At 36.8% G+C, this 22,346-nt stretch overlaps 1 protein-coding gene across 2 annotated transcripts in view; it reads right to left on the reverse strand.

Annotated features, from left to right (window-relative positions):
- WDR70 (WD repeat domain 70) overlaps window positions 1–22,346 on the reverse strand; it is a 303,275-nt gene that overhangs the window by 25,295 nt on the left and 255,634 nt on the right. For both annotated transcript variants that reach the window (XM_072757062.1, XM_026016676.2), the window contains exons 14-15: window positions 2,719–2,819; window positions 1,008–1,087 (exon numbers count right to left, since the gene is read on the reverse strand). In XM_072757062.1, coding sequence (XP_072613163.1) covers window positions 1,008–1,087; window positions 2,719–2,819 — 181 coding nt within the window. The remainder of the gene's footprint in view (window positions 1–1,007; window positions 1,088–2,718; window positions 2,820–22,346) is intronic.

Raw genomic sequence — 22,346 nt, forward strand, 5'->3', positions numbered from 1 at the left:
AGGACCATCTCACTCACCAGTAAAACCTGCCTGCCTTGAGTCAGGGGAGCTGTGAAACACAGCCACCCGTCATTCTGTTGGGCAACACGACACAACAGTATTTTTAGGAGGGGGAAAAATAGCTTTTCACTTCAAACGACTGGAGGAATTTAAGTAGGCCGCATGTAATTACATGAGCTAGACTGGTTGTGACACTGACTTTTAACACTTCTGCTCTTGCAAAAAGTGTCATGGGATCTCCTTACTGATCATAAGCTCCAAGGGACTAGGTCTTACAGGAGACCCACCACCAGGGACAAAATCCCAGCAGTATAGCGCCCCCTGGGCTTTAGACTGAGACCTTGGTAAAGTCCACAGGGTATCTGCTCATCACAACTGCTACTGCATCCAAGATGTCCTTTTTAGCTTCTACCTGTGACAGGTCTGAGGCTCTGGCTCTGGGAAACACAAATCTGCCAGGTTAAAACAAGGTTGTATGACAAACCTGAGAGAAGCTGCTTATTCTGGTAAGATTTCTGGTACCCCAGGTAGTTCATTTTATGTCCAAATGTCTTTGGAACTACTGTCACAGAGTCTTGGAGGGAACTGAAGGAAACCCTTCACCTAGTCTCCTCACTCTCTTGATAAAGTTCAGTTGTTCAACATCACGCTGCAAGTCATTGGTAGAACTGGACAAATCCAGGTCTCCTGATTCCAAGACCAGCACTCTTTCTTGTTTATTCTTAGAACAGATTGTTATTCTTTAAAAGGCTGCTATGGAGTAATGCATTAAGCTCAAATAGGCTTTTCCCTTTTGGGTTGAAAGTTACATGAAATTACCCTGTCTCTGTGATGAGTTACAGAAGCTAAAGCGATTGGCTGTTACATGACTCACAGTCCTGTCTACATGGTATTGTGTAATATACGCCTGTACTCTGAAGACTTTTTCTGTCTCTAAAGCCATGAGATCAACACCACACTATAGTAGAAGGGAGAGAGATGATGGAGAGATCATGCTAACAACTTACGGGTGATGATGTAGTCCTGGGTTAGAGTCTCAGCTTGTTTCGCCTTCCGCTGGGTTTTAACCACACATAATTTTGCTCCCCTGGGGCACATAAAAGCACAGTATTTTCTTTACTTGGTCTTATAAACAGAAAGTCATGTCAAAAACATTAGATACTTTCAGGAACACACTCTGTGCACACCATCTTGCCAAGTCCTTGACTTTCTAAGGGATAGCAACAGATGGGGCCTTGGTGATAAGGGATTAAATTTATGGAAAGTAAGTCTGTCAGTCAGTGGTTACTACTGAGTAAAAGGATTGGAGAGGTAACGGGCAACAGAACATTAGTTTGAGAAATTTATAGAAATAGCTTAAAATTTAAGATCTCAGAGAGATACAAACAAAATTAACCAACCTTTTTACCCTGAAGGTCACAGGGTTCAAATTTTAGTTTATGTCTCAGATGAAAGCAACCTGGGTGGTCTACACCCCAACTGGCATTTGTCCACATCTCAAATATAAGAGTACAAGTGTCTGGAACTGAGTCGGCTTGGCAGTGCTGCCACGGGGCAACTGCCCAAGAATGTGTGGGATTAACCAAAAGTTTGATTATAACATTTCACTTCTCCTTAGCAATAATTAGCTATCCCTCTCAGGAGGAGCAAATACAAATACAAAAATTTCTTAAAGATTCCAAACATAGTAGCTTCCAAATGGGTGCTATCAAATGCGACTCATCGTTTTCTCAAATGAAACACTCTCTCATTCTAATTGCATTTTCAATTTCTTTATTAAAAAACAAACAAAATCCTATTTGTTCTTAAACAGTAAAAATTTTATTTTATAGGGCAAGGATTAAAACATTAGTCCACAAAGTTTCAAGGGAAAACAGCACTGTCTGCTTCTATTCAGATCCAAATTATAGCAATGAATATTCATTGAGAGGATGAGTTTCCTTTCCTCAAAAAGGATGTGGGACCTCAAAATAGGTTTATGGGGGGGGGGGGGGGGTCCTAATGAATTTAGCATGTGAATTTTAATATTAGCTAACCAAGGTTTACTCTAAAGGAAGAGCTAGTCAAGTACTGTATCTAAAAAGAGAAACAAAACTATCCTTTTTTGGGGTGGTGACAAATGTTCACCTTTGTGCCCAGAGAAAATGAAAATAATTGAGTAACTGATTGAGCCTCCAGTGAAATTTTCAGATTTTTGAAACAAATTGGTATGTTAAAGTCTAGCATTTGGGGTGGGCATGGGGTCGGAAAGGAAATAAGTTGTGCTATCCCCTTCTGCTGGCAGAGAAGCACTCCAAAAATCCAAGCCTCTACCTGATAAAAGCCCAAACAGAAAGGGAACAAAACAGACCAGCTATTTCCATTTCCTGTTGTTAGTCTTCTACTTTGTTAATCCCTTACATGTATCACTGCTAATGCCATGTCCAGGGTGGTATGCAAAGTGGGCAAGACTTTTTTCCCCTTTGCACTCAACATCTCAGCTAAAGAACTGCAAATCCCCAGGAAACTTTCACTTTGAATTCTGTATGGATCAAGGGCAATGTCCAAATCCTCTTAAAAGTACAATACCAGGAGTTTGAGGCTTTACTCTGTGCCAGCTGCGTTTTCTAAAAGAGTGGATCTCCATCAAAGGGGGAAATAAATAAAAGCAGGGTGGGAAGAGAAGCCCTTCCCCCAGTTGTTGTCATCCATCTAAAACAGGCAATACTTATGAAATACCTCTGGCTCTTGTTGGGGTCATAATAGACTTTAGCCAATCCATTTCCAGTTCCTACCATGATTTGGTTCAGCTTTGGATGCCACAGGCAGCGGACTACACTCTGAAAAAGAAAGGCATGGTAATCAATTTAAGAAGCCAGATAAAAATTGGAAAAATCCTGCTGGTACTTTGATGACTATTTACTACACTAAGTATCATCTTGACAGGTACCTGTAATTTGTAGAACATTTTCCTCTAAACCACAAGGTTGTGTCCCTGAGGTTAAGTTCTATTCCATCACTTATTATATGTGTGATACTCTTTAAAATTGAAAAAGATGTTCCTTCCTGACACTGCTCCTCCCTTTTCCTGACAACCTAGCAACCACAAAGTTAGGCTTCCCCAGCTCCATTGCCATGTGAGGCTGGCATCTTGGAATGCTAAACCCGCATAACTCAGTTCTGCTTACCACTGAAGCAGATTTAGATCTCAGTGTTTCATGCTTTTATACACACAATATGTCCCTCTGGACAGCAGATTGAAGCCAGGTGGTTATTGTTTTTAGTTCACAAAGATCCAAATCTCATAAAGCTTTTTCAGGAACAACACATATTTGCAGGCATTGAATAATATCTCCCTATCTATGAGATAAACCAGCAGGACAATAGCAGAAGTAAAACAGAGATACAGCATACAAAGGCTTGACATTAACCTGAATGAAAAACTATTTAGGAGAAGGCTCACTGGAAGTTATGATCCTTTGAATTCATTACTGGTAAGGAAAATAAGTGGTGCTCTGGGGTCAAAAAGAATGAATTCTCAGTGAGAACTACAACCTGTTTTTAATTTTTGTCTGCAGTAAGAGGGCTGAGGTGGGAGGTTCAGCAGGGATGGAATGAAGGGGGAGAGAGATGGAAGCTAAAATTGGTACACAGAGACACCATGTGCTAGGTGCTGCAGATCTCACTCTGATAGAACAAGTAATGAGCGGAAACATCAATTCAAGATTTATTAAGAACCATCATATGCCAAGCAACATACAGGGACTAAGGATAAAACGGTACAATTAACTACCACTATTTTCAGTTTTTTTAAAAATTTTATTTATTTATTCATGAGAGACACAGAGAGAAGGCAGAGACATAGGCAGAGGGAGAAGCAGGCTCCTTGCAGGGAGCCTGATGCGGTACTCAATCCCAGAACTCCGGGATCATGCCCTAAGCCAAAGGCAAACACGCTCAACCACTGAGCCACCAAGGCATCCCATTATTTTAAGTTCTTTTTTTTTTTTTTTTAATTTTTTTTTTTTTAATTTTTATTTATTTATGATAGTCACAGAGAGAGAGAGAGAGAGGCAGAGACACAGGCGGAGGGAGAAGCAGGCTCCATGCACCGGGAGCCCGATGTGGGATTCGATCCCGGGTCTCCAGGATCGCGCCCTGGGCCAAAGGCAGGCGCCAAACCGCTGCGCCACCCAGGGATCCCCCATTATTTTAAGTTCTAATAGTAAAATGAAAATCATGAAACTTCTGCCTCCCAAATTTATCTCAGGCTAAATTTCTCTGGTTTCTTCTCCCTAACCAGCCCATTCTTTTGTTAAGACAAAATATCTGTAGGTCTCCTCAATCCCCTTTGATAGAAATTCTGGCTCCCACCTGACTGGCAAAAAGTATGTATATAGTTATATGGCTGCAAATTCTTCTCTGACATTCATGAGGAGCTCAAGAGGAAATGTAAGAGTCTGCAGGACTTCTAATTCTTGTCTGACAATACTCTACAAGAGTCATTCTTAAGTTCTGCACCACTGAAGACAGCTGAGATGTTCTACTGAGAAAATAAAATCAGAGTAGCTATGTTTTCCCGGTCGCTGGGGTTAGGGTGTAAAATTAAGTTAAAAGGGTAGGATTTTTACAATTTTAGGTTTTCTTTCCACAATTTTTCCTAAATCTATGATGCCTGCTATCTAGTGTCCACTAGCTAAAAGATGATAAAACATACAATAGTGAGTGAATATGAACAAAAGTCCTTGAAAATAGTATATCGTATACAGTTTGGCTTTTGGGGGAGGGTTGCCATTTTGTATATATGCTTGCGAAATCTACTTCATAATACATGAATATAAAAGACACATTTTATTTTATAAAACTGTGCTTGGTTGGTAAGATGGAATTAAGTTTATCAACAGTTGATGATCTACAAAGCACAGCCTGACTTATAGGCGCTTTGTTACTGAGATTCATTTGAGAACCATGCCTTGACCACTGGAAATCTCCAAATGGTCACAGCCAGGTATATGGAAACATGAGAAGAGTCACAAATGTAACTTCATAAACCCTACCTAGAATAAGTTCATCCAAGACAATACTCAGTTCCTTCAAGTCAATGGTTATACGTCATCACGCCAAGAGTGTCCCATTTAAAACTGTACCCCACAAGTTACCTTACTCCGCTTTTTTCATTTTTCCAAAGCATGTATCACCTTTTAACATAATATATAATTTATTGTTAATTATGCTTATTATCTGCTTCCCCAACATGAACATATTTTCCACGTAGGCAGAGATCTTGGTGTCTTTGGGATGGTACTATATCCCAAATGCCTAGATTAGTGTATGGTATTCAATCAATGTTTGTGAATGGAATGAGCTAAAAGTTAGAGTTCACCCTAGCCTAAATGGATTGCTTGGCTAAGTGGAGTCAGAGATAATTTTCAAGTTAAAATCATTACTATCTATGGGGAATAATTTTATTTCTCTAGATCATTATCAAACTCAAGTATTCTACAAACAAAGTAGGGTTCATTCCTTCCTAATGTGGTCTGAGAAAGATGGATGTGCATAAACCAGAGAGCGAAAGACAATAGTAAGATGGGCTTTCAAGGGCCTTCAGAAATCCCAGCCATCCACAAATGGCTCCAGGACAATCTCAAGGACATACTATTAAAGTTATTTCTCTTCCTTGGTTCTCTAGAGGTCTGGCTAAGCAGTCTAAGATTACTGGTTCTCAAATATGTTTTCAAGCAAGCAGGGTGCAGAATTGGAAAGGATCCACAATGTAGGCCTGGTAAATTCCAAGACACCCAGCCAAATAGGCAGTTTCCAGGGGCAGCAGGTTACTGTTACTCTCTCCCTCTACGCTAAGGGTGTAAATGTTAGAGAGGCAACTGCCCAGGCCAACAGACCAAGGTCTGATTACTTTCTAGGGAGTCCAAGCTCCGGGCACTGTACCTCTCTCTATTCCTGTTCACATCCTTTGCCCTCCAGAGCTGTTAGACACACACATGGCTGGTCAGCATAAATGCCCATGGAGAAGCACATCTACCCGCCTTTCCACATGGAAGCAAGGAGAATGCAAATAAGACCCCTTGAACTAAACAGTCATCCCAGAGCTCCATCCACTGTGGCAATGAGTCACCAAAGCAGCCAATGAGGGCTCTGTGAGCAGTCTAACTTAGGCAAAGGATACTTAAGGCTCAATTACCCTAAGACTGGTTATTAATCAAATACTACAGGGATTCCAAGACACGGAATGAAGAAACAGAATTCAAAGTCAAAGGTGGGTGGGCCTTTTTTGTTTATTAATATTTATTGTGTGTGTTTAGCTAACCTTTGTAAACTTTGCAGCTAATGCGGCTCCGCACTTTGTCCTGTCAAGGAAATGCATCTTATAGCAGAGAGCTGGCCAACTGCCAAACCAAACAATCCCTGAGACAGCGGCAGGGCTGGGGAGCAAGCAGAGCTGCCATGCTGCTAACTTGTCAAACATACATACCGGGCTTTACTTAACAACAATGGGACACGTGCCTGCTAGAAACCCAGGGAACTATCAGAAGACATATGAGCTGTAACTACTTAGAAAGAGTGCATTTACTCAATCAACCATTCACTCAACCCTTCCTTCATACTCTCTTCTTGAGGAGGTGCTTCTGTGGCTGAGGGTTGACATAGTTGGACCTACAGATTTCCTGGGCAATGCAGCAAATGGAGGGTCCCAAGCATGTCTGAATGGAAAGACCAGAGAAGAAAATGACACAAGAGCTATAAAGATCTAAGAGAAAGCCTTCACACTGTATCATGAGATTCAAATGGCAGAAGACCACTACAATGTGAAGGACTAGATTCTGAAAATAGTTTGCCTATTTTAATATACTGATTTGTTCCATTAAATTGAGAAAGCTTTTTATTCTTACACTCATCTACTTCATCTTACCAAAACAATGTGGGTCCACTAATGGCTTCCCCTAGTTCTACCTAAGCTGAACTCTATTTTATTTTATTTTTAAGATTTTATTTATTTATTCATGAGAGACACAGAAAGAGGCAGAGACATAGGCAGAGGGAGAAGCAGGCTCCCCGTGGGGAGCCGGATGTGGGACTCGATCCTTGGATGGAACCGCGGGATCATGTCCTGAGCCAAAGGCAGACATGCTCAATCGCTGAGCCACCCAGGCATCCCTGAACTCCATTTTACCATAAAATTAGGTGTAGCCTTGTAAACCAAAGCCTACCTTCATTTTAGCATTATAATTTGGTAGTGCAGAGTAACCGCAATCTGCCCCAAAGGTACTTAGTTCTAGCAGCAACCATATAGAGATGGTAATGGGGCTATAGATCATAAGCAAGGTGACAAGAAAGAATTACAAGACTTTAATGTAAACAGAGATCTTTATTCTCTGCAGAGACCAAAGGAAAAAACAGGGGTATGGGCTGGGGAAGAAGAGAGCACTGTGTACAAACAGCAGTGTCAATATTCTAAAACAGGAATTTTGGAATTACTCCTTAGCAAAAGTAAAAAGGCCACAAAAAAATCCAAATAATTTATTTCTGTGGTTTTTCTGGTTTACTTTAAGTGAAATCATGGAAGCAAATAGAGGGAGGAGAAGGAAACCAATGAGAGAAATGAATTTATATTCTAGGACATGGCGGGAAGGGTACTACTAGATATCTGGAATTTTATATTATTTAAAGTAATTGAATTCTTGCAACAATACTACAAAATTAGTAATGTTATTCTCATTTCACAAGAACAAGAAACTGGGGTTTGTAGGAGGGTGGGTAACCTTCCCAAGGCCACACAATTTGTACAGAGGAGCTGGGATCAGTGGGGAGGTTTTCCCACCTCCAATCTTATCCTCTGATACTACTTAATTATGCAAAGTCCTATTTTAGAAGATGGGGAGGAAGGGATGTGGGAGATCTGAAATCATTTCCAAACCCACCTAAGCCAGAAGTAGAAATCTTAGCAAGTTTATATTAAAAGGCAGATGGTATAACTAAAATCATAAAGGAAAAGGCCCACTACTATCCAGGTCATAAATGTTACTATAAAAGAAATCAATCCCTGCATAATATCTTAGGCATCTGTAATGTACATATCCAAACACCACCCTTACTCTACTTTACATGCTAAAAGAAGCCTAACATCCTTCATAATTTTATATCTTAAACATGATTATGATGAAACACCATTTCCTGATCCTTCCCAGCTGCTGACCCACACTGTAAACCAAACTCCATCTGGTTTTTTCATGTTTGGTTTTTGTCACAGAGTACCAGAATGGATAAGCTACCTAGTGGTTCCTTGGGAGAACAAGTACTTTTCGGAATTTTCAAATAAGGAGCCCTACACCTGTCTGTGAAGGAGACCGTCACAGTTTTGCAGACCTGTAGAGCAGCAGCCTCATAGTCATAGACATCCTCAGGAATATCCAATGCATCTGAATGGTTTTATGTGTGCTAATTCTCAAGGCTAAGATCATAGATCAAGATATGAGTCCAAAATAAATAAAAGGAAGGCAAATGAAAATGGAAAAATATTGGAGAAAGAACTTTCTTCAAAGTTTCACAAGCCCAAGTTTTATTTCACAGAAAGAAAAACTGCTTTGTACATTAAAATACTGAACCAGAGAGGTAGAAGACTAAGATGAGAATTCTTTTTTACCTTTCTAGGCTTTTGTCCTGTTCTGCCAAAGCCCTGATTTTTCCAAATTTGGGTTATTCTTCAGCATTCATGGGCCATGGGGCTTGGCTTCATCCCTCTAAAGTTCAAGAAGCAAACCTGAGGAATAAGCCTCAGCCTCCAATAAATAAAACTCCTCAACACCCACCTGATCTCCATGGAGACATCCCTCAAATGGAAAAGATTAAAGACAGACATTTTCTCTGCTCTTCTTTCTAATTACACACCTATCTTTTCTTCCTCCTCCACACCTCCTCCAACTCTACAGAAGTCCTACCATAGGCTGGACATGTAGCAACTAGCACTCTTTGCTGGAAATCTTCTCAATCTTCCCCCTTTCCTGCCCCAAATAATTTTCTGATAAACCAAATAGCACCTCAACGGTAAAAAGAAAAAAACATCATACCATTTTTATAAATGTAGGGTTTGCTGCAGAAAACCAAACAAGGAAATAGTGCTGCTCTATCCCTGCCATAAATATTTGATACAGATGTACAGATCATGACTTTTAAAAACTAGCACCTTATTATCAAATTAATTCCCATCAAAGCCATGGAAAATTCATTTATTAAAATCTTCTCATTTACAGCCTATGCTCTATAATTAAGGTAATTGCTAAAGCTGCAAAAATCTGAAACCTGTAGTTGTCCTTGGCACTAAATGAATCACATCTGTATCTGATAATAAAAATGCCTAAAGAATTTCATCACAAGAAAAAGTTCTCAGAGAAAATGGAAGGTCTCTTGGGTAAGAAAATTAAATACAATTTTCTTCATCTAATTCAAAACACTAAATGTTAGTTCACTCCAATCCACTTATTTGAGAAGAATTTACAAAGGCAAAGAAAGCACAAATAATGACTGAAGAAAATCTGGTAATTATTCTTAGTAACAACAGTCTGGGAGCAAGAAACAAAACAGGCGGCTGGAAGCTGGAGTCCACAGGATGAGTGACACCAGTGGTGGATCCTACAAGGCAAATATCCCAGAGGCTCCATATCACAGTGGTCCACATAGAAGCAGCATTTACTGCAGGCATACTCCCAAAATTCTAGCAGAGCTTCCCACTGGTAGGCACAGGATAGGTTGCCGATGTGCCAAGACAGGTTTTTCCTCAGGCCTGAGATCCCCTCAAGCTTTCAATGGGTTTAGGGCACTGGAGCCTTAGGCAAATCAGTTATGGCAAAGAATACTTTTATCTGTTTATATCACACATTATCATTATGGGCACCAGGTTGAGAAAAAGCTTGAGAGACACTACCTAAGGCCATGTCTCTCAATCTAATCTACACAGACAGACCTAGTCCTCTTTACCATTCTTCATTCATCAAATTAAAGATGGCCAAGGCCGTATATGAAAAAACCCACAGCTAACATCATATTCAATGGTGAAAAGGTTAAGAGCTTTTCCCTCGAGATTAAGAACAAGACAAAGATGTCCACTCTCACCACTTTTATTCAACATAGTACTGGAAGTCCTGGCTACAGCAATCAAACAAGAAAAAGAAATAAAAGGCATCCACACTGGTAAGGAAGGAGTAAAACTTTCACTATTTGCAGATCACATTATACTGTATATAGAAGAAAATCTTAAAGACTCAACCAAAAAACTAGTAGAACTAATAAATAAATTCAGTAAGGTCACAGGAAAGAAAATCAATACACAGAAACCCACTGCATTTCTATACACTAATAATAAAGCGGCAGAAAGAGAAATTAAGAAAACAACCCCATTTCTAAGTGTACCAAAAATATTAAGATACCTAGAAATAAACTTAACCAAAAAAGTGAAAGATCTTTACTTTGAAAACTATAAAATATTGATGAAAGAAATTGATGACATAAACAAATGGAAAGATATTTCATACTCATGGATTGGAAGAACAAACATTGTTAAAAGTCCACATTACCCAATGCAATCTATAGATTTAATGCAATCCCTATCAAAATACCAACAGTATTCTTCACAGAACTAGAACAAGTAATCTTAAAATTTGCATGGAAAAAAAAAACTTGTATGGAACCACAAAAGACCCCAAATAGTCAAAGCAATCCTGAAAAAGAACACAAATGTGGGCATCATAATCCCAGATATCAAGATATACCACCAACCTGCACTAATCAAAACAGTATGATACTGGCCTAAAAGTAGACATAGATTAATAGAACAAGATAGAGAGAGCAGGAGTAAACCCACAATTACATGGTCAAATAATCTTCAACAAAGGAGCCAAGAATATGCAATGGGAAAAAGACAGTTTCTTCAACAAATGGTGTTGGGAAAACTAGCCACATGCCAAAAAAAAAAACAAAAAACAAAACTGGAATTCTCACACCATACACACAAAAAAAACTCCAAATGGATTAAAGACCTAAATTTAAGACCTGAAACCATAAAAATCCTAGAAGAAAACACAAGCAGTAATTTCTCTGACATTGGCCAAAGCAACATTTTTCTAGATAGGTGTCCTGAGGCAAGGGAAACAAAAGCAAAAAGAAACTATAAGAACTGTATCAAAATAAAAAGTTTCTGCACAGCAAAGGAAACTATTAACAAAACTAAAAAACCTACTGAATGAATGAAGGAAGATATTTGGCAATGACGTACTGGATAAAGAGTTAGTATCCAAAATATATAAAGTACTTATATAACTCAACACCCAAAAACCAAACAATCTGATTAAAGAATGGGCAAGAAGACTAGAATAGACATTTTTCAAAAGAAGACGTAGAGATAGCCAATAGACACATGAAAAGATGTTCAACATCACTCATCATCAGGGAAATGAAAATTAAAACCACAATGAGATATCATCTCATCATACCTTTCAGAACTAAAATCAAACAAGAAAAAAGTGTTGATAGGATGTGGAGAAAAACATACCCTTGTACGCTGTTGGTGGGAATGCAAATTGTTACAGCCACTGTGGAAAATAATATGGAGGTTCCTCAAAAAATTAAAAATAGAAATGCCATATCATCCAGTAATTACACACACACACACACACACACACACATACACACACACACACACACACACTGGAATATTACTCAGACATAAAAAATAATAAAATCATGCCATTTGCAACAATATAGATGTATCTAGAGGTGCTAGGTGAAAACATGCTAAGTAAGTCAGTCAGACAAGGCACATATCACGAACTCGCTCATGTGTGAAATTTAAGGAACAAAACAAAGCAAAGAAAAAAAGAAACAACCAAAAAACAGATTCTTAACTATAGAGAACTGATGGTTACCTGTGGGGAAGTGGGTTGGAGGAGGGGTGAAATAAATAAAGGAGATTAAGAGTAAATTTATGATGATGAATACTGAATCACGTAAAGAATTGTTGAGTCACTATATTGTACACCTGAAACTAATATAACATTGTATGTTAACTACACTGGACTTAAATTTTTTAAAATGATAGAAATGGACATAAAGATAATAACCATAAATCTTCTGTTTTTCTAAATAAAGCATAAGTGGATAAAGCTATTAAGTCTCTAATGATAAGATAAGAAATAGACATAATTAGATCTTAGAAATCATCAACTATATAAAACCACATCAAACCAGACTGGAAAAGGTGAATCTCCAAAAATTAACTATAAAGCACCATTTATCTTAATACAGTATAGGTAAAGATGTTTTACAAATCATACTCTTTTACTTGGCCCTTTGGGGGGGGGTCTCACAACCCTCCACCTCATACATGACGAAGCATTATCTATCACTCCAAAAGAGAGAGGAAAAAAAAAAAAACAAAAACCAATACCCTGGGATATGTGTTAATTATAGACCTCTTTCTTCTCCACACTATATATAATTGTGAAAGTCTGGCCAGAGTTCCTATAGAACAGCTGGAAAACTTGTTACCAAAGATCGTTTATCAAATTCAGCTTGGAAGAGGAAAAACTGTCACAGAATATCCTACAAGACATAAAGTCCTTCACTGGTCTACTATCAGTTAGACAGACGTAACACGGCGCTGGGGTTAGACAACAGAGCACTAGTCATTACTGCATTGTATGTTTTCACTTGTATAAAGAATAGTGTGCCATTGTGAACACCTTCAAGCAACTACAAAGTCAAGTTCTCTTTTTCTGATATTTTATAAAGGAGTCAAGTATGTTTTTTCCTTCTGGGTTGTATTATCTAGTGGCTAATTCTTCATCCAGCTTTGCCATTCATGGCAATCATATCTATACAATGAAATATAAATAAATTTAAATATAAATTTAAAAAACACCAAACCCAAGAGTGTAGAGAAGGAAAAAAAGGTTTATATTTAATCCGAAGAGTAATAGTGACTCTGCGGGTCCAAAATGGAAGCAAAATGGTAAACGAAGAACATTTCTTTGAAACTGCTAACACCAATAAGTAGCAGATGCCTTTTAATACAGCATGATACAGGGTTAAATGCCACTAGAAAATAAGTAAACTATTAAACTGTACAAGTCCTCCTTTTGGTTCTCATTTTTTGCTTTCAATGATTTATGAATCCTAGAGCAGCATGTGACTGGCCCTTCAAGTTGATGCAACTCTTAAGACGAGATCATTTCAAATAGATTATCAGATAGATAATTACAGGAACAATATCTCATTATAGGCTTTTAATGAATTCCTACAGCAAGCATTTGAAGAGAATAGCTGAAAAGAGAGTATCAAAGAGAACAGAAATGTTGAGAAAATATGATCCACAAGGAAATGTTAAAAAAAAAAAAACAACAACTAAGTTTGGTTCTCTTAGACAAGAGAAGACTGAACAGAAACTTTATAATAGAGGAAACAGAGGATGTTGACCAGCTGTTCTCCAACTCCATAAGGACTCGAGTAAAGGATGTGGGCTCTAAGCTTAAGAATGTGAGGCTAAAGCACGTGAAAAAAAAAAAAAAAGATCTGATTGTAAGGGATTTCAACAACAGGAATGAACTCTTTGGGAGGGTTGTAAAATCTTCTGTTAAAATTAAGTCTAAATTTCACATAGAAGGGTTAAAGCGTAGTTCTCAGGTAGACAAGGAGATGGACTCTGAAAGATAATACTGAGAAACTAAACAAAGTATGCTTGATGCCAGATGGCAGCTAATTAAGCAAAAGCCAGTAGCTTTGCCTGTGGCACGGTTACATCAAGGGAACACACCACCAGAGTAGAAGTGACTCACACCAGGATTAATGATATTATTTTATTTCCTACAATATGAATTTCCCTACAAATGTGCAAGGATGTTAGAAGCTTCCTCCTAGGCACATCTGCTGCAATCTGTACTATTTCATTATGTATTTTCCATTACCATCATAATTTTTTTTTTTTTAAAGAATGAGAGAGAAAGGGAGAGAGGGGTAGGGAAAGAGAGAGGGAGGGGGAGGGTGGAGGGCGAGGGGGAAGAAGAGGAGGGGGTGAGACAGAGGAAACATTCCATTCAGTCTCCCCTTCCAAATATAGTTATATAAGACAGAAGGCATAGAACACCTATTTGAGGACTCTGAAAAGTAAATAGTAGTAAGGAGATTAGGGAATTAGTCCAGAATTCAAATCATCACTGAAGCAGAAGTGAGTTTACCATCTCCCTTACTTGGGCACTTCCTCCTATCCACCCCCCAAAATCTGTGATGTACAAAATATCAAAATTTTGAAAAAGGCACAGGTGAGTCCAACTCAGTTTCCTTTTTGCCTTAAGCTTTAGTACAGCTTGGCACAATCCTGTTATTCATCCCATTTTTATTTAAAATATTGTTTTTTTATTCATTATGGATTTTTTGCATTAATTTTCATTTTTTTATAATGCTGCATTAAAATGTCATTTCTCTTGACTGCAGAGTTTTTTGGTACCTCCCTAAATTTTGTGCTTGAGCCTGACCCTAGTCCTGAACCTAGACCCTACTTCAACCTAAGTCTCCCTCTATTACATAAAATTTAGCCCAAAATGGACCACAAGACCTAAATACAAAAATACAAAACTTTTAGAAAATCTGAGTGACCTAGGGTCAGTCAAGGAATTCTTAGATGTGACACCAAAAGCACACTCTATAAAAGAAAAAACTGATAAATTGGACTTGCCAAAACTAAAATCTTTTGTTTTGGGGTGCCTGGGTGGCTTAAATCAGTTAAGCGTCTGCCTTCAGCTCAGGTCATGATCCAGGAGTCCTGGAATCGAGCCCTGCATCAGGCTCTCTGCTCAGTGGGGAACCTGCTTCACCCTCTTCCTCTGACCCTCCTCCCTGCTTATGCTCTTTCTCTCTGTCTCAAATAAATGAATCTTTAAAAAAAAAGACAAACTTTTGTTTTGTAAAAGATGCATTAAGATAAAAAATAAGCAACAGACTAGGAGGAAATATTTGTAAATATCCTAAAAAGAACTTGGGATCTAGAATATATAAGGGACCGTCAAAACTTAACAGTAGGAAAACAAACAACCTGATTTAAAAATGAGCAAAAAATGTGAACAGATGCTTCACCAAACAGGATAACAATGCACAAAGATATTCAACATCATTAGCCATTAGAAAAATGCAAGTATAATCATGATGAGAGACCATCATACCTATTAGAATGTATACAATAAAAAATGTCCGTAACAGAAGTGATCATGAGGATATGGAATAAGTGGAAAACAAATATGCTATTGGTGGAAATGCAAAATGGTACTGTTACTCTGAAGAACAGTTGGCATTTTCTTATAAAAATAAACACATACCCACTGTATGACTCACCAAGCCTACTCTAAGGTATTTATTCTACAGAAATGAGAACTTTTGCTCACACAAAAACTTACGTATCAATATTTATGGCAGCTCATCCATAATCTCTAAAAACTTTAAATAATCAAATGTCCTGTAATAAGATGAACTGGGCTATATCTACACAGTGGAATACTACTCAGCCATAAAATGTAACAAACTCTTCGTACATAATATGACATGGATGAGTCTCAACAGCATTCTGCTGAAAGGAGTTGATCTTTAAAAAGTTATATACTGTGTGAGTTTATTTAAAAGACATTCTTGAAAAGGCAGTACTACCATGGAGAACAGACCAGTGAATGCTAGGGCCTGGGAGCAAGGGAGGAGAGGAGAGAATGGCTACAAAGGAGTTTTTAGGGGATGATGGAACTGTTTTGTATCCTGATTGTACTGATGGTGGCTACATAAATCCATACATGTTTTTAAAGCACAGAACTATATACTTTTTAAAAAGATAAATTTTACCATATAATTTTCAAAAATAATAAAGAAACAGCACTAAACTAGTTATCATTTTCCTTATTTCAAACATTTAAAGACTTGATCAAGCAGATATTACCACAAAATCAGTGGTTTCTTTCTATTTGCATGTGCCTACAGATGAGCCCTCAACTGTATTCTTCAAATCCTGAGAATTACTGTCCTGGAACATCTACACGTGATAGCTTTACATGCAATGAGAAGTAATGTAATCAAACCTTACTGATACCAGCCCCCTCACACACTGTGAAGCTAACAGCTTAGTAGAGGACTCTAACTGAGGTCCTGGTACTGTTTAAACTGAAGTATAGTAATTACGCTATTTACTTCACGAAATCCTAAAAAATGAGTTAGCAATCCAAACCATGAAAGCCGCAAAAATGCAACACTGTTTTTTGTCATAGCTGAATGACGTATCTTTTTTTCAGTGATTAAAGAAAATAGTCCTACAGAAAAGAGTACTGGGTGATCACGGTGCCTCTTGACAACAAAATATTGTCCTAACAGCCATGCTGACAATAAACAGGTAGCGGCAGAGTAAGAGCCATGTAACTGCCGTACTGTAGGCAGATTCACCCTAAAATTCCATCATCTTCATACGCCTCAGAAGACCAGGAAACAACCAGTGTGCCGTTCTGGTCCCAATGAGCAAATGCTCTAAATACCTATGTGGAATATGTTGTCTTATCCACTTGGCTATGGGAAAATATACCTGTTATGTCATATACCCTGTACTCAGAATGTCAAGTAATTGGGGTCATCAGTTTGAAGTCTTGTTATTAATTTCTTTCATGGAGCCAACTCCACAGTTACAGAAAGCATATATTCTGGATCTGTCTTCTGAGTCCAAATATGTTAATTAATATCCATCTTGAATCTGCATTGTTTGATACTTCCAAGAAAGTATATTATAGTAAAAGTTCATTAAGCTGATGCTGTTTATCCAAAATAATACATAATTCAAAGTAATTGCTATTCCCTAGTCAACCAGCTGCCTAATTGCCTGTTAATAAAAATCAGATAATGGAAAGCTAGTTAAACTGAAAGTCCATTTTTTTACATCCCCTGTGCTTCACATTAAGAAGGTTTCACTGTATTTTATTATTTTTTTATTTTTATTTTTATTTTTTTAAATTTATTTATGATAGTCGCACAGAGAGAGAGAGAGAGAGAGGCAGAGACACAGGCAGAGGGAGAAGCAGGCTCCATGCACCGGGAGCCCGACGTGGAATTCGATCCCGGGTCTCCAGGATCACGCCCTGGGCCAAAGGCAGGCGCTAAACCGCTGCACCACCCAGGGATCCCTCACTGTATTTTAGAAGGCAGATAAATGCCAATATAGTCTTTCTTTCGAGTTTATTTTCAGTTGGCATTTGCACTGCCAATAGCTCAAGTTCCCTCTGTGCCCTATTCCTTGAATGATCCCAACTGGGCAAAGACACTGCTGGACTCTTTTCTTTCCAGAAAACTTTTAAAGAGGTACAAGTCCACCTGAGCTAGAACCTTGTATCAGTGAGACAGATTAGTCTACTCCAAGGATAAAACAGAAGAACAAGTGAGTTCTTCAACTCCTCAGAGACAAGCTTTCACAAGCACAGCTTCATTAATTTGTTTGAAATGAATTTCTGAATAGTTCCATCTAGACGCATATGTAAGAAAAAAGACACTCCAAAATCAATTCTGAGGACTTCTGGAATATCCATTAATTTGAATGGCCTTTCTGCTCTCCTACATATGTACAAACAATGGGGAAGACTGTAGTCTGAATGGTCAGCATGTCCCTTACTCTCATAAATTAAGACAAACAGCTAGTTTTGTGAAGAAAAATTCATTATTTTATGGCCCCTTAACACCCATTTCTTCTTTTCCTTCAATCTCTGGATTTAGAATATCAATATACTCTTCTAATAAAAACATAAAAACTTATGTAAAATGAAAGTGGTGATACTTTCATTTATGTTTATATGGTTATATGTCATTCTTCGGGTTAATAAATACAGCAATTTTCTTGGACATCAGAATGTATTTTTTTTAATTTTTATTTATTTATGATAGTCACACAGAGAGAGAGAGAGAGAGAGAGAGGCAGAGACACAGGCAGAGGGAGAAGCAGGCTCCATGCACCGGGAGCCTGACGTGGGATTCGATCCCGGGTCTCCAGGATCGCGCCCTGGGCCAAAGGCAGGCGCCAAACCGCTGCGCCACCCAGGGATCCTTTTTTTTTTTTTTTAATTTTTATTTATTTATGATAGCAGAATGTATTAATTCAAATATCATATCTGAGAATAATCTATGGATGATATGATTAGATACGATGTTTAATTTCTTAATGATCTTTTTTATGTTGTCAGTTTTTTAGATTCAACATGTACTTTTTTATAATCAGAAAACATAACTAAAATACCAAAAGCTAAACTGATATAGTCCCTACTGAAATATATATGTTGAAGAATCAGATCTTGCAAAGTGAGGAAAAATAATGTAAATTTAAGTTCCTTTCATACCTTCACCTAATTAAAGAAGAAAACATGGTTGGTATGTTTGTGGAAAATGGTTTTTTCAAAAGAAATCATTTTATTTTTATGCAATATGGACCTCACTTTCTCTTCAGTATATCTAATAGGCTATCTCTATAATAAGACAAATAGGTCTTAAATGAGAAATTTCTCCTTCTTTTGGTAAATATGTAAACTATAACTTAACATAATTTTAACAATGATTATATATTTTAAATCTGGTAGAAAAATTTTAAGTTCTCTCTATCTTTTAGGGAAAGGCCAGAGTTAATATTAACAATAAATAGAAAAGTCATTGTTTTTATTTCACTTTTCTCCATTTGATGAAGATGAAAACAACTGATAAAGTTCCAGGAAGGCAGATCCAGGATATATGATTTCTGTAACTGAGGAGTTGGCTCCATGAAAGAAATTAATAATAAGACTTCAAACTGATGACCCCAATTACTTGACATTCTGAATTTTCTTTTTTAAAGAACATCAATAGATATGCATAATTTAGATTTCAATTCTTACAGGAAGGGGATATTCTACAGAAAAAGTAATGGTAGAAAAGAAGCAAAAATCTAAGATAATCTTTGTTCTTTGCTATCTATTCTCTTTGGTGGTTGAAAAATGTTCCTAAAGATAAGCAAATATTCTTTAGATAGTCACAAATGAATTTTTTTCTTCTATAAGAGACCTTTACTATTATATTTCTTATGTTGGTACTAGGATTCTCAATCAACTTCAAAATGTCCAAAGAAGTCTAGTTGAAAAATGAATGAAAGAATAAAATAAAGCAGTCTAGTTGAAAATATCAAAGCAAATTTCCCTTGCCTTCCCTTCAGCAGCCATATACCAACCAGATCAATCGTGCTAGATGCTATAGCTATGTTTTGTAAGTTAAGATTTGATTTTTTCTTTCTATTCCTCACTTTGTTCAGCCACTGTTTACAGAAGCAGGGGTCCCTCATCAAAGTACATAAACTAAGAAACAAATCAAAAGATTATTCAGGATCAAGTGTGAGATTTCTGGCTTTTTCCCTCCTACTTTTATTTCTCTTTACCCAAGGGAAACACCTGCTATTTCTTTTAAATTATTGCCAAAAGCTACAGAGGTGAAGAGACCACCATCTTAAATAATACCAGGTCAAAAAACTTAATTCCATTATGCTTGGGTTAAAGAGTATAAATTGTAATACACTAGTATAATTATATAAACCATGTCCTTTGATTTATATTAGTTAAAAAGGAAATTCTGTTAGTCATTTTATAACAAATTATAGTTTGATGAAAAATTACTAAGCTAATAATAGTCTATAATGTTATTTCAGGGCCTCTCCTGAAATAACTGGAACTTTGAAAAGGTCTGAAAATGTCTGTTTCTTCTAAACATAATTATTTTTTAAAATATTGATACATCATCTCCAAATTATATTTTGTCCATTCTTTCTCTCCCATAATTTCATCACATAAAATAGAGTAATGGTTGCCTTTTTACTATACATAAAAGCTTAGGTCTCATGTTACACAAAAACTAAAGTGAATTTATAAACTCAAGATTCAAGTTATATTCTGGAATTTACCTTAGGGAAGAAGCTAAGTCCTCTACTCAAATCATAAAAAAATTAGATGATAAATAAGAAATACGCAATTTTTTCCTTGAGGAAATGCAATTGGACTAAAAAGGAACATCTAAAAATAGTATCAGCAGAACTATAAAATGTATACGAACATCATACAATAAAAATAGTAAATGTTAAAGAAACATTTATCATCTCCTAGTGAAGAGAGTCTCCATGCTGAATAGAGAAAAAACTTTTCATAGCATACAACAATACAGAAAATAGAATTAAAAATAATTTCCTTTAACTTTGTTTTAAAAATGAAAAGGTAAAATGCAATTATTATATTTTTAAAAGGTATTTATTGTGAAGCTTGTAGCATAGTTTTTAATTACTAGGAAACTGTAGAGTTGTTAACATCCCTGACTGAAAACAATGTTTGGCTTCATATACATGTTGAGCCTGGCACTGTAAAATATAACTACCCATGGGTTTATTTTATTCTAGAAGAGGTTGTGAGAATACAATCACTTAGACTCTATTGAAGTAAATGGACTCATCTAGGATAGATCTAAAGCCACTGTTCTCTGTGCCTAGTCAAGCAAGTATACCACTAAATGCTGATATTAAGAATGAGATGTTGCCTTCTATGTAAATTAAAACTCAATACAGGAAGTACCTTACTACAGCAGAGTGTAGTATTTCTAAAGAAATGATTATTCTGGTTTGTAATGACAAAAATACAATAAAATGAGAGATACTTTTTGGTACTTAGGCAAAATGTCCACCTTCTTTATCCATTCCAAAGAATACATTTATTTTCTTATATTCCAAGACTTAAAAGTTTAGAAAATAGATCAGAGGGGCATTTTAAAGTTCTTTTAACATGCCATTCTACTATGAAAACAAAAACAATGCAATGTCTAATATCAACAACAACAAAAATGCAATCAAACAGATCCTAAATCAATTATCTAAAAGGCTGCTTTAAAGTGCCATGGTACTTCTGTCCCTATCTGAAATTTTCTCTTCATCTATATTAATAGATGGATCTCAAAATCTGTTTTCTGACTTTTCTAAAACACTTCAATACAAGATATATTCCATTTACTTAATGACCATTCTCCTTTGTTTGTTTTGCTTAATTTGCTCATCTCTTAAGCGTTCAGGTTTCCTAGGGCTCATGTTCTCCATCCTTTGCATCCTTTCCTTAATCAAACTAATCAGCAACCAAGAATTCAACTATAAACTGTAAATATTTCTCCCAAAACTGTGTCTTCTTTCTCTTAAGCACCAAACTCACTTACCCATCTGCCTACTGAGTATCTGCACCCAGAGGTCTCGCAGGTATTTCAAGCTCAACATATCAACAACAATGCACTATATTTCTTCCAAAATCTGTTTTCTTTTCAATCTTGGGGAACATTGGCTCAGTCTCTCAAGTAATAAACCTCAGCCTTCATACACAATACCAAATATTATAAATTTAACTTTCATGCTTTAATAAAAATTATTTGTTCTAAAGCCTAAGTTGCACTGTGCCATTCCTTTGCTTTAGAAAACAAACAAAAAACAGAATATGAAGTCACTTTCTTACTATGGTAAACAAGATCAGTTTACCTTTCCATCTCTAGATGGAATATCTCTTCTGCCTCACTCTCCAAAGACACACCTGTGCTTTAGAATATGCATTACATGCACTACCCAAACATACCATTCACTCATTCAATAAATATGTCAGGCACTGTTCTAAGCACTGAGGATATCCCAGAGAACACAACAAAGTTTCTGTTCTAATGGGCTTACAGCCTGGTGGAAGAAGACAGACAAAAACCAGACAGACATATAACAGAAGCAATGGCAGTAAGTACTATGGAGAAAAAGATCTAGCTAGAAAAGCAACTCAGAGCAACACAGCAAAGAGCATGTTCTATACACTATAAAAATATAGCATGTCTTAGAAGTGTAATCATACATCCCTTAATTTATTTAGGTTTCAATTTTAATTATAGCTTAAAACCATAACACCATGAGTAATACTGAAATATATGGTCATTGAGAGGCATAACAGAACACAGCTTACTTCTGAAACAACCAATTATAATAATTTCATTTTTTGAGATTAAAGTTGATAGAGTCAAGAGTGTTTTTCTTTGATTCTAGTGTTTTAGTTGGCTCTTGGATATACCCCCCAAAAATTATTATTAGTGCTGGCACATTTCAAATTATGTCATGAGATTAGAATCTATAAAACTTAAGTACTCATCTAGATTAGTCCCATTGTTACTTCGTTGTCTCTAACTATACCATGGTTTCAAATTTAGGGCCTACAAATTAAGACTCCACAGTAATACTAGAACATTAGAGACAGGAGCTTTTTACTGGTGATTCAAAAACAGTTGTT

The sequence above is a fragment of the Vulpes vulpes genome, chromosome 4 (genome assembly GCF_048418805.1).
Source record: "Vulpes vulpes isolate BD-2025 chromosome 4, VulVul3, whole genome shotgun sequence".
Classification (NCBI taxonomy): Eukaryota; Metazoa; Chordata; class Mammalia; order Carnivora; family Canidae; genus Vulpes; species Vulpes vulpes.